This window comes from Stegodyphus dumicola, chromosome 6, assembly GCF_044657685.1.
Source record: "Stegodyphus dumicola isolate Sdum_Otavi_A_Nest chromosome 6, ASM4465768v1".
Taxonomy (NCBI): Eukaryota; Metazoa; Arthropoda; class Arachnida; order Araneae; family Eresidae; genus Stegodyphus; species Stegodyphus dumicola.
In genome coordinates, this window is record NC_140773.1 from 69,124,869 (window position 1) to 69,140,729 (window position 15,861).

A 15,861-nucleotide genomic window follows, 5' to 3' on the forward strand; every position below is an offset into this window, starting at 1 on the left:
GATGATGTTTAGGAATGGATAAATGTAGAAAACAGAAAAACCATATTTTAAAGTTTTTGCATGACTATGACATCATTGGTGGCAGAGATCCTGAAAGCAATAAAAATTGTAGTGATGGTGAGGATGGCAATGATATGAAAAATGAGAAAAGTACCCAAGCAGAAGCCATGGTTTATTTTGATTACAAGAGCTTTCTGCCTAAAGAGACAGATTCTTTTGTAGACAACTTTGAATGGAAACTTGCTCATATTTACATTACAAATGGAAAAAACAATGAAAACTTCCATGCAGCCAGCCTGTTCGCTGGGATTCGCACCCAAACTGAATTACTAGTAAGCACGCACGCACGCACAAAAAAGATTAACATATTTGAAAAAAGTCTCAAGGATTTCTACAAGAAATTCGATAAAATTTCATAATTTACATAAATTTTGATGGATTTGCTTATTCCAGTTTCCCCACCCAGAAATGTTTTTGTAATGTAATAAAATCTTATATGGATTATTTATTGAAATATTTGAAATGAAACAAGTTCTACTTGTTAATAAAAGGGTTCATTAAAATATTAATAGTAATACATACACATTTACTTTTAGGTTTGGTTTGTGTCATTACAGCAAAGCCTCAAGGGCTATCTGCCTAAGGGAAAGAATGCCTTTGTGAAGGACTTTCTAAGGGAAACTGGCTCGTATACATATTACACATAGAAAAAAACCTTGAAAATGCCCATGCAGCCAGCCGGTCACGGATTTGAACGTTGGACCAAACTACCAGTGTCCAGCGACCTTACTGCTCGACTGCTGGTGGGCCTATTTACTTTTAGAATTTCAACTAAACAATTTGAGATATCTTGTTGAAAGCAAAATTGGTATAATTTCAAATTTAGCTTCTATTAACTGAGTTTTTGATTATCTAAGGTGATGTGGCCCCAGTTACTTCTGATCACCAAGATTCTGCTGTATTGTTACTAACATACTGAACATAACATTGAAATGTTTCAGAATTTGGCTATACACAATCGAAACTTTAGATATAAAAATTTGAAATTAGTGGCTGAAACATTTGGTAATTTCGCCTCAGAATTATGAACTTCTAAAATGAAAGATTTATGAAATCCAATGAAATTTAATTCTGAGAAATATATTTTTAGCATTAAAATTTTAATTCGAGATTATGATGGAAAAACAGTTTTTGCTTTGGAAACAAACAGGGCAGAATAAAAATGTGTGATTTTGTTTAGTCAAGATTAGGTTAATTAACATCTTAAAGATGGAAAAGGAGTATTGCCGATGTAACATTGGGGATGAAAATGATAATTTATACTATGCACAAACAACATTCATCTACTAGCATGCAGTCGAATGTACTATAGCAGCTAACTGTAAAGGGTTATGCTAAAGAATTTGCCATGTTATTTCTTTAGAAAAGACTCTCTAAACAAAACAGCTTATATTTACACTTATTTCCAGTTAAACAGACTATAAACAGAACTATTAAACAGACTACAGTAAATTCTACAATGCGCAAGATATTATGCTTAGAAAAGCTTCAGATTCTGAGAGAAGTTAGCCATAGGTATACTTATAAATTTATATTTACTTAAACTTATCACATTCATACAAAGTTGTGTTAACTATACAAGGCAAAACAAGCCTTAATATGTAATACAACCTTTTTTCCCTCCACTTTTTGAGATAAGTTTCATAATATATCTTCATTCCTTCAATAACTGATTCAGTATAGCAAATGGCAGCAGTTTCCTCTTCTGCAGAAGGGCACTTTGCCCCATTTGGTAGTTTTCCTTTTATGACCATTTCAAATTGGAACTTTAATTATAACCATAATGTAAAAAAAAATTTAAAAGTTTGACAGTTTGGTTCAAGTCTCAGCTTTAAAAATATATACATAAATATAATCTTTTATATTAATCCTCTCGGAAAGAATGTTTTAAGAAGCTAATTTTTCTCTCACGTTATAGAAAAGCATGATCTCTAATAAGATTTAGATTGTTTCAGCCGATATAAGAATCGGGTCACTCGGTGGTACAATATAAACCCTGCTGGACTGTTTTACTTCTTTGTTATTTAGGAAAAATCTTTTAATTAAAATATTTATCCTTTGGACTTCGCTTTAAACTTTATTTATAGTTAAAATGACTAGAAAATGAAAAGCTGTCTTCAGCTGAAACGCAATTCATGTAATTGATATTTTAAAAAATTGACAAGAATGCAAAATTTATGGAAGTCTAACAATCGAAAAATCTTAATTTTCTTGTGTGAGCACTGAAAATAACTGTAAAAGGAAAGAAGAAAATTAGGGAGAAAAGTAAGCAAAAATTTTCAGGAAAATTTGGCTGTCAGACATACCAAGATGTTTCAAAAAGTTGGACGCTTTTGAATATACTTTCAGGATACTTCAAAGAATTTAGGTGTTCAAAGAGAAAACACTTGGACGTGTACACCAGCAAATATCATCAATTGAGCTTGTGTTAACAGAAAAGACAAAAACGATATTGCAGATTAAAGTGAAGAGCGACTGGTTTTAGACTATATGGTTGTATAAATTTAAATTACGTTATAGAACATCACATCGTATCATAAATGGAGAATCCCATGATTTTCTCAGTCGAATTGTTTCAAGATTCAGGAGTTTATCCAGTGATGTATGTGGATGTCACCTAAAGATGTTTTTTTTCCCCGCCTGATGAAACAGCGGCCGAGCGGTAAAGTCGCTGAACACTGGTAGTTCAGTCCGAGGTTCGAATCCTTCGAACGGGCTGGCTGCATGAACGTTTTCGTGGTTTTCCCCATGTGTAACGTGTACGCGAGCCAGTTTCCCTTAGAAAGTCCTCCACGAAGCCATCCCTCCCCTTAGGCAGATAGCCCTAGTGTGCTTTGTCATAATTAAATAAACCAAAACCTCTTGATGAAACCAGTCTTTCCTTTCATCTCATACCTTCAAAATGTTTAGCCTCTAAAGACTGATAAAGGCTCTAAAGACTGATAAAGACTGATAAAACCAAAAAGTTACACATGAGAAAATCCACGAAAACGCACATGCAACCAGTCCGTTTACCGGGATTCAAACCCCAGAGTGAACTACCAGTGTTCAGCGACTTTACCGCTCGGCCGTTTGTGGGCCTTTATGAAATGGAAGGCGATAACTTTATTTAAAATGATTGTCAGAAATATCAAGATATTTCAAAAAGTTGGATGCTTTCTAATATACTTGCAGAATGCCTAAAGAAAAAGAGCAAGAATAAAGTAGAATGCCTGAAGAAAAAATAAATTTTTGCGTAAAATTTAGTGTTTGTATTTTTTTAAAATTTAAAACCTTTTAATCTTATGATATTTGATTCTTGCGATTTCAAAAATAAAATATATGACTAAAATATGAATAACGTTTTAAGAAACCAAATGTAGGATAAAATTGTGTAAAGCAATGGGCACAATGATAAAACTGTTTAAAGCAGTGTATGCAAGTCATTCTATGTTAAAATGTCGGTTATACATCTCTCCTATTTATATATATCTTTTCTGAACGGAACATTGAAAGGCGTGTTAAGTGTGCTTTACTATATTTTTTCTTTTAATATATGCAGTTTTCAAATGCATCGTAGTCTGGGTTACAAAGTATTCTTCCGAAAGAAACGCAATTCTAATAAATAAAATCAAATTCTGGAAAATTTACATTCATAAATATATTTAAAATGCTTAGTTCGAATGAATAAATAGAAAATTTTAAAATAATTATCTGAAGAGACAATGCAACACTAACAATGAAAATAAAAGTCTAAAAATTACCTAAAATAGTAACTATGACTAAAAATATAGTATAAAGAAAACTATTTGAAAAAACAAATAAATAAACAATGCGCCTTTGATTTAAACTACGCAGTTCGAATGAGTAAATAGAAGTTTTTAAAAGAGTTATTCGAAAGAAACTATGCAACGTAAACAATTAAAATTCGAAAAAGAAAAAAATTGCTTAAAATTAATAACAATTATACTTAAAAATATAAGATAAAGAACATTATTTGAAAGAAGGAACGATTGAGTCTTTTTTTCCTCTCACACACTATGTAAAAATGGAAATGAAAATAGGTTGCCACATATTAAGAAGTTCGCCAAGTGAATTATTCTTGGTGCAAACTGAAAAAAATGTGCCAACATAAATTCGTGAATTTCTCCGTAAATTTCACTCCAAACTTTACAAAATTTCGTATTTAGGCGTAATTTGAGTCGTAGAATCGAAATATGTAAACAAATTGGTATGTTATTTCAGAACAATTCCGATTTTTTGTCAAAATACCTATGTTGGAATAGTGCTATATATAAATCTAATATATATCCTAAGTCGCACTTTCGAGACATGAAGAACGCAGTTTGAATTTTGTCAATCGGCCCAGTAAAGCGGGAGATATAGCACTGTCCCATTTTTTTTTTGAGCAGTGTTCATAATATGCGAATTAATTTTTCAAATACTGTAAAATATTAAAAAGTGAATACGCTTGGCATTTAAGCAACAATGTGAATTATAACAAAATTATAAAAATACGTTTGAAGCAATAAAACATACATTATGTTTTGAAACCCTTTGTTCTGATAAAAACTGAAATGGTTGTGGTGCAGTTGCTGGTTTTTTGAGAACAGCAGGCAGCGTTGAAGGTGAAGGGCTTGGCATTGGTTGAGCTCGAAATTCATGAGCCTAAAAAATAAAAATTATAATGGTATATCTAAATAAAATATAAATGTTGTACTTAAGAAACATACAGTTTTTGAGAGTGTCCAAGATATCAGAAAAAACACATTTTTGATGAAATGGCAAAAATGTATTAATTCCAAAGGAATTTATTTCTTCATTAAAAACAAAGGAACAAGATAAAAATAATAGTAATTCCTTGAGAAAATTAGTAGCTTTTTTATGACTTATATCATAATTACAAATGAAATGCATGCATGTAAAAATTTTAATATTTTCCATAATCATCGTCAAAAATAATATAATGTTAAATTGTTGAAAAAGTCATGATGACTGTTTTTCAAAGATCATTTAAAGCACCGTTAATATGTCTTTTACATTTATATGTAATTTCATCTTCGTCCCAGATCAGTTAAAACTTCCCAAGTTAGAAATCAGATATCAAAGAAAGTAATAAATTGTTCTTTAAACGAATTTTTACACTGGTGAAATAAATTAAGAGAATTTTCATATTTGATCTATCACTCCAGAAATACTAGACAAATTTTGTGTGAACATAGGTTGATGTAATACAAACAAAATAAACAGTTATAATAGACACAAATGTTCGTGTGTAACACTCATGGGAGTCTGAATGTCTGAAACAGCAGTTGCAGAAGACACAAAAGAATGGGTTAATAAGGTCCCTTTTTAAAGCCATACAGGCCTTGCAGCGTGATGTCATACTGGAAATAAGGCAGTTTATCAGTACCTGTGGCAAATGGTCCCACTCATTCGGCAACACTGTTTCCAGTTCCTGGATGGTTTTCGGAGGGAAGTTGTGAGTTGCAGTTGCCCTCCCCAGACATGCTCTATAGTGCTGAGGTCTGGAAACCTGGTTGGCTAATCCATTCGGCGAATATCCTCACTCTCGAGAAATTCGCCGACCAGAAGAGCTCCATGTGGCCTTACGTTATCGTCCTGTAAGATGAACTCGGAGCCCACTGCAGCACGGAAAAGACAAACATAGGGCTCCAAGACCTCATCCCTATACCTCACACCAGTCACAGAGCCTCTGTCAAAGACGTGGAGAAGTGTGCGGCCATCCAACATGATGCCCGCCTGGACCATTAAACTGCCATAATTGTTGATTACACGGACACTGGAGGGTAGGTAGCGGGTCCCTGGCTCTCTCCATATGAATGTACGGCGAGAATCGGTGTTTAGGCTAAAATGAGACTTGTCAGTGAACAGAACAGTTGCCTATTGCTCCGTACTCCAATCACTATGCTGCTTGCACCATGCTAATTGGACTCTCCTGTCCGTAGATGCGAGCGGGACGCAAACAGCCAGTCTTCTGGCAAACAACCCTTTTGCATTGTCTTTGGGAAACAGTTCCCCTTGTTACACGGGTTCCTGTGGCTGCATACAGCTTCTGAGAGAGCAGAGAAGCTGTAGCCCCTCTGTTACGCCTCCCTAAAATGGACAAATAGCGATCTTCTTTGGCCGTCGTGGCTCTTTAACAATCTTGCCCAGACTTTCTCTTAATGAATCCAGTATCCTGGAACTGTTCCATAGGTTACACATAACGCTGGGCGTTAAACTCTCTGCATATTTGGACTTGCGATTGGCCTGCCTCTAGCCTCCCCCAATTCAACACCTCATTCCATCATCTAAACGTTGGTAGTTACTCATTTTTACTTTTCCAATGTGAATTTAACCGATTACTGCAAGATAACACCAAGAAATTTGTCGAGATGTGCTAGCGAATGCAATTCGTCTTACCCTCAACGGGCTTATAAAGCCTGTTTGTCTGCTGGCTCCGCCTACACACATGTGTAGGCTTACGTATTTGCCGTATAAGATTTAATTTTTATCTAGAAGCAGTTATTTTTCCTTCAATTCAGTCCTTTTCATGCAATTCGATGAAATATGCAAATTCTCTTAATTTATTTCACCGGTGCAATTGGAGATGTCTAACTTTTTAATGCAATTTATTGACAATAAAACCTCCCAAGTTGGAAATCTGATATCAAAGAAAGTAATAAATTATATTTTAAATGGATTGAAGAATGCTATACATTCCTACAAGCTATGATTAAAGGAACTATGGAACTTGCCATCAGTTAGATAGGAACTCTTTTGTCGGTGACACCGATTACACCGAACATCGTTTCTCCCGAACTTGGCCCCTTTTTCACATTTATGTTGTTGTTATAATATCGTTCATTTTTTTTTTTTTTTAAATGAATGGCGGGCACCTGCCTATAACAGCATTGGCCCCTACTAAGGCCAGAAGCAGTGACCATTTTATTGTGGAGGAACCTAATGGGCAGCCACCGTTATCTCCTATGAAAGGACAGACAATTTTACATCCATGACAGCTCCGGGATTCGAGCTCGGTCCCTTTGGTATCATAGTCAGGCTCCCCTGACCACTATACCGTCAGGGCGGCATATCATTAATTGTTGAAAAGCTAAATTAAAGGTCATGTTCTTATTTAGAAACTTAAATGTAAAAGTATCTAAACAAATACACTTCAACAATAATAATAATCTGAACAAATGGAATAAACAACTTCCATCAAGTAGCACTGGAATTATTTTGTGTAAAACTGAGTCACTGACCAATAATCCTACTGTATGATTCAGAAGTGTAGGGAGCAGATGGACATGCATGAATTTCGCTCCCACATTTTGCTTCGTTGTGTGCGGAATATTCAGGCTTTCAAGAGTATTTTTGCATCCGCAGCTACAGAAAAGTACTAGGAGTTCAGTCATGTAAGTTTCTTCATTACTTACTAATTAGTTAATCAGTTTTCTAAGTTATAATGTTCTGGTTCGTGTTAATGATTGTCATACTATAACACAGTAAATGGTTACGCGACCCTCCTTCCTTCTGCTGATAAGATAAATTAATTTCAGCATTCTCCCCTCTTCTTCGTCTTGGACAATGCAGTGGCAGCGAGTGTGCTTGTTATCGAATACTACTCCAATTCCCCCTCCCAAATCACTTTTAGTGTTCTTTCCGCTGCAGCGAAATGGAAGAAGAGAATTGTCCCATCCCCCGCCCCAGTGATTGAAGAGACGGGAAGGACCGCAGCAACAGTCTATGATCCCCCAGGCAGTTTGACATCAGTTGCTCCAGACAACGTGTCTGCATTTCCTTCCTTGCAAGACCCTGAAGAAATGTGGACCATCACATAAGAGTAAGTCAGCTGTACAATACCCTGTATTGATATTGCGAGCACTAGAAGAGGGGGAAGGAGACTTATTCCCCAAAACCTCTTTACACTGCTTAAAAAACATTTAGATAAATTAAAATAACTTGCCTTGAGAAGTGCAACGGATATCCAAATGACTATGCCTATCACAGAAGCAACCTTAGTTCCTACTCAAGGTGCTCCTCCTCCACATGGCATCGCAACACGCAAAGGGAATTATAGTGACAGAATTGCAAATACAGACCTCTATTATTGCAACGGAAAAGAAACTTTTGCTGAAATCGTGGCCAGACCACCGAAGGATCACGACTCGGCTATCCTGATATACCTTAAAAAAGATACCAAAGATCTCATTAATGATAAACTCAATGCCCTTAAAATACATTAAAGCAAAAATAAACAAGATTGCTCCAATTAAAAATGAAGGAATAGCCATCTGTTGTAATTCTGAAGAGGAGCTAAAGAAGGTGTCAGATGCACTGAACGATACAGCGGATGCTGAATCCCTTTGATATTAAGAATCCAAATTCAAGATCACCCTAAGTATCCATTTATAATATTCCTAAAGATACTCCTCCAGAACTCATTATAGACGAACTGGTTGATCAGTTCAACATTGACAAAGAAGGGATATATATAAGGTAAAAGGAAGACTTCTTAATACTGTAAAATGGATTTCTGAATATAATTCTTCAACCTTTAAGACATGCATGGAACACACGAATATTATTTATAACTGGAATTTTGTCCCTATTGCAAAGTTCTTTGGCATCAAACGATGCTTCCACAGTCTCAAGCCTTTATGCATTCTCAGTACAAGAGCAAATTTAAATTATATTGCGCATTCTGTGGAGGCAATCATTCAAGCCAAGATACCTAACTGCATAAATTGCACAGTGTACAACAACGCAAATGGCACAAAAATTAACTAAAAGCATGCAGCATGTGCGCCTCAGTGTCCTCTGTGCAAGAGAGAAAGCGAAAAAATTAAAGCTGTCACAAATTACCAAATAGTCTAAATCCTACTTCATTTCGATTCATCTACATAATTTAGCCTCTGAGTTACCTAGTTACTCTTCTCTTTTTCTCATTTTTCAATTGCAAAGTATATTTATGGATGCCTCATTTATCACAAATCCTTCATTGCTAATAAAAAACTTCACAAATTCTCAAGAACCTTAATTGCTTTCAGTGTAATCTTAGAAGATGCAAGGAAGCCACATCTTCACTTGTGCAGTTTGTCTCGGAATCTAATTACAATATCTTACTAATCCAGGAGCCATACTGCATGAAAGGCATGAAAGGACAGATAAGAGGGTTCCCTTTATCATGGAATATTTTATATAAAAACTTAAGCAAAGATTTTCCAGTCCACAAAAATCTCACCCAGAGCATGCATTGTCGTAACGAGCAAACAACTAGAGCAGTGTTATTCCTAGGATTTTTTTGGAAGAGTAAAAATACTCCTTGACTTTTTTAGGAGGAGTGAAATACAGAAATAACATAAACTACATATACAGAGACACATTTTCTATAAAAAAAAACACTTTTTTAATGGACAGAATGAAATAGAAAAAAAGGAAGATGCTATTTTGGTTTTTGACAATTATAGCATATGTTAAGTATTAGTAGAAAATATTAAACATTGTAAATAAAAGAATTTATTTTACATTAAACATTCTAAATGAAATATTTATTTAATATTACAAATTTAATATCCTTTTCCTCTAATTTTTTCACAATGTCACAGCTGATTTCCTTACAATATCAAAAAACATTTATTCTTGGTTACATTAGAATTTTAATCTCTTCTTTCCCTGATTTCCTTACAATATCACAGCTCTTTCAAAATTAAAGTCACAAAAAAAATTTTTTTTTTCTTGGTTACATTACAATTCTAATCTCCTTTTCCTCTGATTTTTCCACAAGGTTACTGCTCTTTCAAAATTAAAATCACCAAAAACATTTCCTCTTTGTTCTTTGAAATCTGGGCTTTGCTCAGGTATTCTTCTTAGACTATCCAGTTGTTTTTCCTCCAATCTATTTCTCCTATTTGATTTGATCCTATTTTGAGCAAAAAACCCTCTCACAAACAGCTGTTCACAAAGGTATAGTCATAACTATTTGTGCCAGAGCTGTAAATCCTGGATATAAGAGTTCAACATCTAAACTCGATGAAAACAACAAATTGGCAAACTGTTTAAATTTGAATTCTCTGTAGCGTGAATAAAGATACTCTGTTTCAAGATGCTCTTGCTTTAACTCTTCTCCTGAAACACCCAAAACCGAAGTAGAATCTGGCCTATCATAATGTTTAATAACATTATCTAGGGACTGATATGAATCTTGATGATTCTGTTTTTGTAACACAACAGGGATTCAACAAAACATCAAAATCCCACAAAAAATGCATCTTCTGCAAATTAAATCTTTCTTGCAGATTCTCTATCAGTGCATTCAAAAAAGCATTTTAGCACTCATAAAATCATTTAAAGATTTAGTAGAAACAGATAATTTTATATCTTGAACTCGATAATACCCATTATTAAGAGCAGACTCTTAAAATTTTCTTTAGATGAGTGCCATGACCTTCCTCCTTTTTCATTTCTTGCATGCGATTAATAGTTGATTCTAGACTGTTAACCAACACGGTGAAGTCCACATCATTGCTCTGAAAAATTCTACTGTGTTCATAATCAGTAACACATCTCTCAAAAACGACAAGGTGGCTGCAAATGAAAATTGTGAGCATTGTTTAAGTAGTCCTGAGCCCTTTTCCGTAGGATTTCTTGCTTTTCTGTTTGCAATTATGTTTGTCAGGGCAAGGATTACAGCATCATAACTGATATGACGTGCATCAATTGCATTCCCAAGTGATAACCACCGAACAGCATTTATGTCTTTGAGAGTTATGTTTGGCTCATTTAACACATTTTGCATCAATTTCAGCTTTCAATCATAATTTTGGACACGTAAAAATAAGCATACAATGAACCTGAAATTCTCTGACAGCTTTGAAATAGGGATATTCCATCAGCAGCTTGGGAAACAGCTAAAGCTAAACGGTGAGCTATGCAGTGATAGTGCAATAAACCAGGTATCATATCCTGAAATTTTTTGCCAAGTCCGTTGTTTTTTCCCATCATAACAGCAGCACCATCTGTTGAAAGACCAACAACTTTTGATAACGGTACTTTTTTCTTCGTTGAGAAACTTTATTATTATTTCTTTCAGTGCATCTGCATTGCATTCACCCGATATTTTTAAATTTGCCCAAAGACTTTTCTGACTTTGTTTTTCGAATATTTTACATATATAATTAATTTATGGTCAACTGAAATATCTGCTAACTCATCTATCATTAAAGAAATATAGGGCCTATGAGAAACATCATCATCCAAATTTGATTCTAATACTTCCGAATTAGCTTCATTATGTCTATAACTGAATTTTGAGATAAATTCAAGTGAATCTCTTTCACAGTCTCATTTCCACAGGATTTCATAAGCATCATTAAAGGCTTAAATGTCGTTAAAGGAAGTTCTTCTTTTACAATAGCGTAAACAGTTTTGAACACTGCCAAATCGCCATCTGTTGCTGTAGATTTTTCTTTTCGATGATACTTTCATGAGCTTTAGCATCTTTCTTGGCATTTAAAGAAAGCCTGTGTTCCGTAGTTTTTTCGTGGCGAGACAGAGTACTTCTTTGGAAACATGATGAACCCATCACACCCATGCCATTCTTCATATTGGCAGATTTACATATTTTACAAAACATTTTATTTTCCTCTTTACTGAAGAGGACCCAAGGAAATTTTTTAAGCCACTTACCTAAAAACTTATCATGTTTAAAAGTAGTTTCTTCTGGTTGTTCATGAATCTTTGGTTTCTTAGCTGACGGTTCTGAGCTGGTTGACAGCTTTTTTATAAAAAACTCCTTGATGGATTTAGAACTCACATTTAAATTAATTTTTTTCCTGGAATAATTGCTTCGGTCTCTAGGGGAGCACCCTATTAAATTAAATAGTTTTAAAAAATTAGTTAGATAGAAACTAAAAAATATTTTTGATGTGCTTCTCCTAAAAGCTGATCATTTGTAGAAACTTTCGTTTCGTTTTGCAGACTGTATGGAATTTCTTAAATTTAAAATTTTCTTCATATGTGATCTTAATTTCGCTTAAAATATTAATTTTTATATGAAAGGAATTTATCTTATAAGCGTGAATACAAATTACAATTGTTTTGAGAGCGACATTTAGTTAAAATCAGTAATGAGTTTGGCGATCTTGCACCATCAAATTAAAACAATAACAATAATAAAAATTATACTTCTTTCCTACAGAATATTTAAAAAAAAAAACAAGAGTATTTACATCAAGGTTCATACAATCTGAAAAAGTACTTATTTTTGCCCCAAAATTGGTAAAAATCTCAAAATTTACACAAAATACTGTTTTTTAAATAGATAGATGTCAGCTAAATATCAATTTTCCCATGCGGTGACTCTTAGATGAATTAATTTCATATAACCAGGATGTTAAGTCCCAATTTGCCCACTAGAAGATCGCAAGGAGATGTCTTTTATCACAGCCGACAATTATCGATGCAATTCCAATTTTTGTACCGAAAAACGTGAAAAAATTGCAATTTTTTTTAACGAAATAGCAATAATACACCCAGATTTGCGCTGTAAGACTAGTGAAGATCATGATTTTTTAAAAAGAAGATTGAAATTAAAATTTCATTTTTGTACTGGTAGTTCTCGGTAAAATTTCGACTTTTTTCCTGACTAGCGCAGAATAATGAAAGAATTTAAAATGCAAACACTACAAGCATAAAAATAATTTAAAGGCAGATTAGAAATCATGCTAGAAAAATTTGAAAAAACATAATTACCTTTATATATGTTTTTAATTTGCCTTCAATTTTCTAAAAAGAGTGCAAAAGATTTTTCCAGCTCGTAATGTGAAATTTCACCAAACTCTTAAAGCATGTGTGTCAATTACCAATTCTACTATTCGAATGACCATTCAGTAACCTATATTGTTTGTCACGGAGAAGTCGGGCGAAAATGTCACGGTGGTGTTTTGAGAAGAAAAAAATATTATTTGTTGATTTCGATGGGGCACTATGCATATTTTAAGCTAAACTTTTGTTAAAAATTCAATGCATGAAAAATATGCCTGGCTAGTTTTTTAAAGCGTATTTCCGATTTTCAATGCGTGAAATACCCTCTCAGAGGCGTTAAAAATATCTCTGAACTAGACTCTACTGTACGCAAAATTGATAGAGACATTATAACTATCTCAATAATTTCAGGTACAGTACAATTATGCATTTCTTCTGGCTACTGTTTGCCCACAGAAGAAATTGAAAGAAAATCTTATACACCTTGACAGTATAATTCAGAGTGCTTTGACTGCACTTTATCGGTGGCAATATGAATGCCCACTGCGTGCAATGGGGATATCCAAAATCAGATTCTAGAGGCGAACAAGTCGAAGATTTCATAGCTGCAAACTCTCTCGTCCTTGACAAATTACACCATAAAAAGGCCTACCTTTGAAACATGCTAAGGTAAAGGATGGCCTGATCTGACCCTTTCAAGCATAAATGCCTCTTAAAAACTGGAAGATACTGGATGAGGAAAATAATTCGGATCATAAGTTCATTCACTTTGAGATTGATCTCACAATTTCTAGTACCGGCACGAAACATTTCCACATAACTAAGTCTGGCATCAAGAAATTTAAAAATCTCCTTGCTAAGGAAAAAAATTCTATTTTGAATGGCATAAACTGAAGTTATAGTTAAATATAACCAAGTCTGGCATTCTATTTTGAATGGCAGGGATCGCAACCAATTAAATGAATTCTCCAGTACCTTTTTCTCAACCATTCAAAGAATATCCCAACAGAGCTTTAAAATTAGAGCTCTAAGAAATAAATTCACTGCAAGTTGGTGGACAAAAGAATTGAGGGCAGAAAGGAATAAAACTAAAGCCTTAAGGAGGAAAATAAAATCTACACTGAACGACAATTTCAGGAATGCTGCTTGCATGAGATACAACGAGCAAAGTAAGATTTACAAAAAGAAAATTATAGAAGCTAAAATAACCTTGTGGAAAAAATTTTGTTCTCAAAATAAAGATACACATGGCATCTACCATAAATTGGCAACTAGGAAATCCTTTGTTCCCACAAAAATTACGTTTCCTAACAAAGATCAAACAAGCAACAGCAATAGTATTCCCGATTCCCAGATTCTATCGCAAGAAGCAGCAACCAAAATCCTTGATGCTATCTTCGTGGATGACAATTCAGAAGATGACATGCCTGAGCAGAGAGAGATTATATTTTCCAATTTCTCATAGAATGGCTCAGAAGACTTCCCCTTCACTCTACAAGAAATTAATAACATTATCAAGCACCTTAACAATAAGAAAGACCCGGATCCTCATTCTATAAGCAACAAAATTCTAAAAATTATCCACAATTATGACCCAAGAATCCTTCTTAATTTCTTCAATAAACGCTTAGAATTGTCGATCTTTCCCGATAACATGAAGAAAGGACAAATAGTACTTTTCAGAAAGAAGGATAGGAACCATGAAGATCCTTCTGCATTTAGGCCAATAAACCTGCTGCCCGCCATAGAAAAAGTTCTAGAAAGACTTATTGCTGGATGGTTGAGACATCACTTCATCAAAAATCATACAAACAGTAAAACCCAGTACGGATTCAAAGCCAACACAAACACTATTCATGCGATAGATATAATGCTGAAACAAATTAAACAGAATAAATCAAAAGGTGATATAGTGCACTTATTTGTGTTGATTTAAAAAGTACCTTTGACTCAGTATGGTGGCCTTCAGTATAAAAGCCAACTGTCCTTCTAATCTTCTCAATATTCTCATACATTACTTTCATAATAGAGAAAGCATATTCATTTATAACAACATGCTAACCAGCAAAAAATTTCCTACAGGATGTCCCCAAGGATCCTGCCTGAGTGCTGATTTCTAAGCTTTCACCATTAATGACGTCTTGAAGTATGAATACCCTGATCATACGAAGATCTTCGCGTTTATGGATGACACTGCATTGGTTGTTAGTGGCAGGACTAGAGACACCATCGAAATGAATGTGAAAGATTCACTCAAACAACTTAACATAGAATGCCAGAGGTTGAAACTCAGCATTTCGCAAGAGAAGTCCAAGGCTATACTTTTTAACAAACCAGGCCAAAAGCTCTTAAGGAAGCCCACCTTCATCCTGGAAAGAAAATTAAGATTACCTAAGTCCTTAAGTTTCTAGGTATCCACATAGATAACCAAGTTAATTTTATGTATCATCTCACAGAGACTCAGAAAAAGACAATTCAAATTGGTAATAATTTCCAAAGAATGCAAGGCAGTAACTGGGGACTTCATCCTCACATTCAAAAGATTTTATTTACAACAGTAATATGGAGTATAGTTAATTATGGGGTTCCAATCTGGGTGAAGACTATGACAGAAAGGAAGAAAAGGAAGCCATACAGAGACCTTTTCTCCTGAGCATCTGCAAAGCTTATAGAATGACAGCTAATTACTCTCTACACATTCTCAATGGGATACTTCCCCTTTATTGCGACAAAGGATTCAATAAAAGCCAAAGTACTCCAGTTGAAAGAAGATGCTTACCTGAACGGTACCAACTTTTATGCCTCAAAATACGAGTCTCCAGCCATACCATTGATTTACCATCCTGCAAAGTATTGTAATTTAATAATCAATAGTCAAGAATGTACAAGAGCATTTACAGACAGCTCTAAAATTCATGGAGGAGTGGGCGCAGCGTCAAAAATCTATTCATCTTCCTCTGTTCCAACAATATAACAAGGAAAATTATCTCCAGAAAATTCTACTCATCAAGCTGAGCTGTCAGCAATTCAATCTGCAGTAAATAAAGCCAT

The 15,861-nt window shown here is 34.4% G+C and overlaps 1 protein-coding gene across 5 annotated transcripts in view; it reads right to left on the reverse strand.

Moving 5' to 3' along the window:
* LOC118202161 (targeting protein for Xklp2-like) overlaps positions 1–15,861 on the reverse strand; it is a 101,390-nt gene that overhangs the window by 21,877 nt on the left and 63,652 nt on the right. For all 5 annotated transcript variants that reach the window (XM_085818481.1, XM_035374311.2, XM_085818482.1 and 2 more), the window contains one exon: positions 4,579–4,707. In XM_085818481.1, the coding sequence (XP_085674607.1) occupies positions 4,579–4,707 (129 nt within the window). The remainder of the gene's footprint in view (positions 1–4,578; positions 4,708–15,861) is intronic.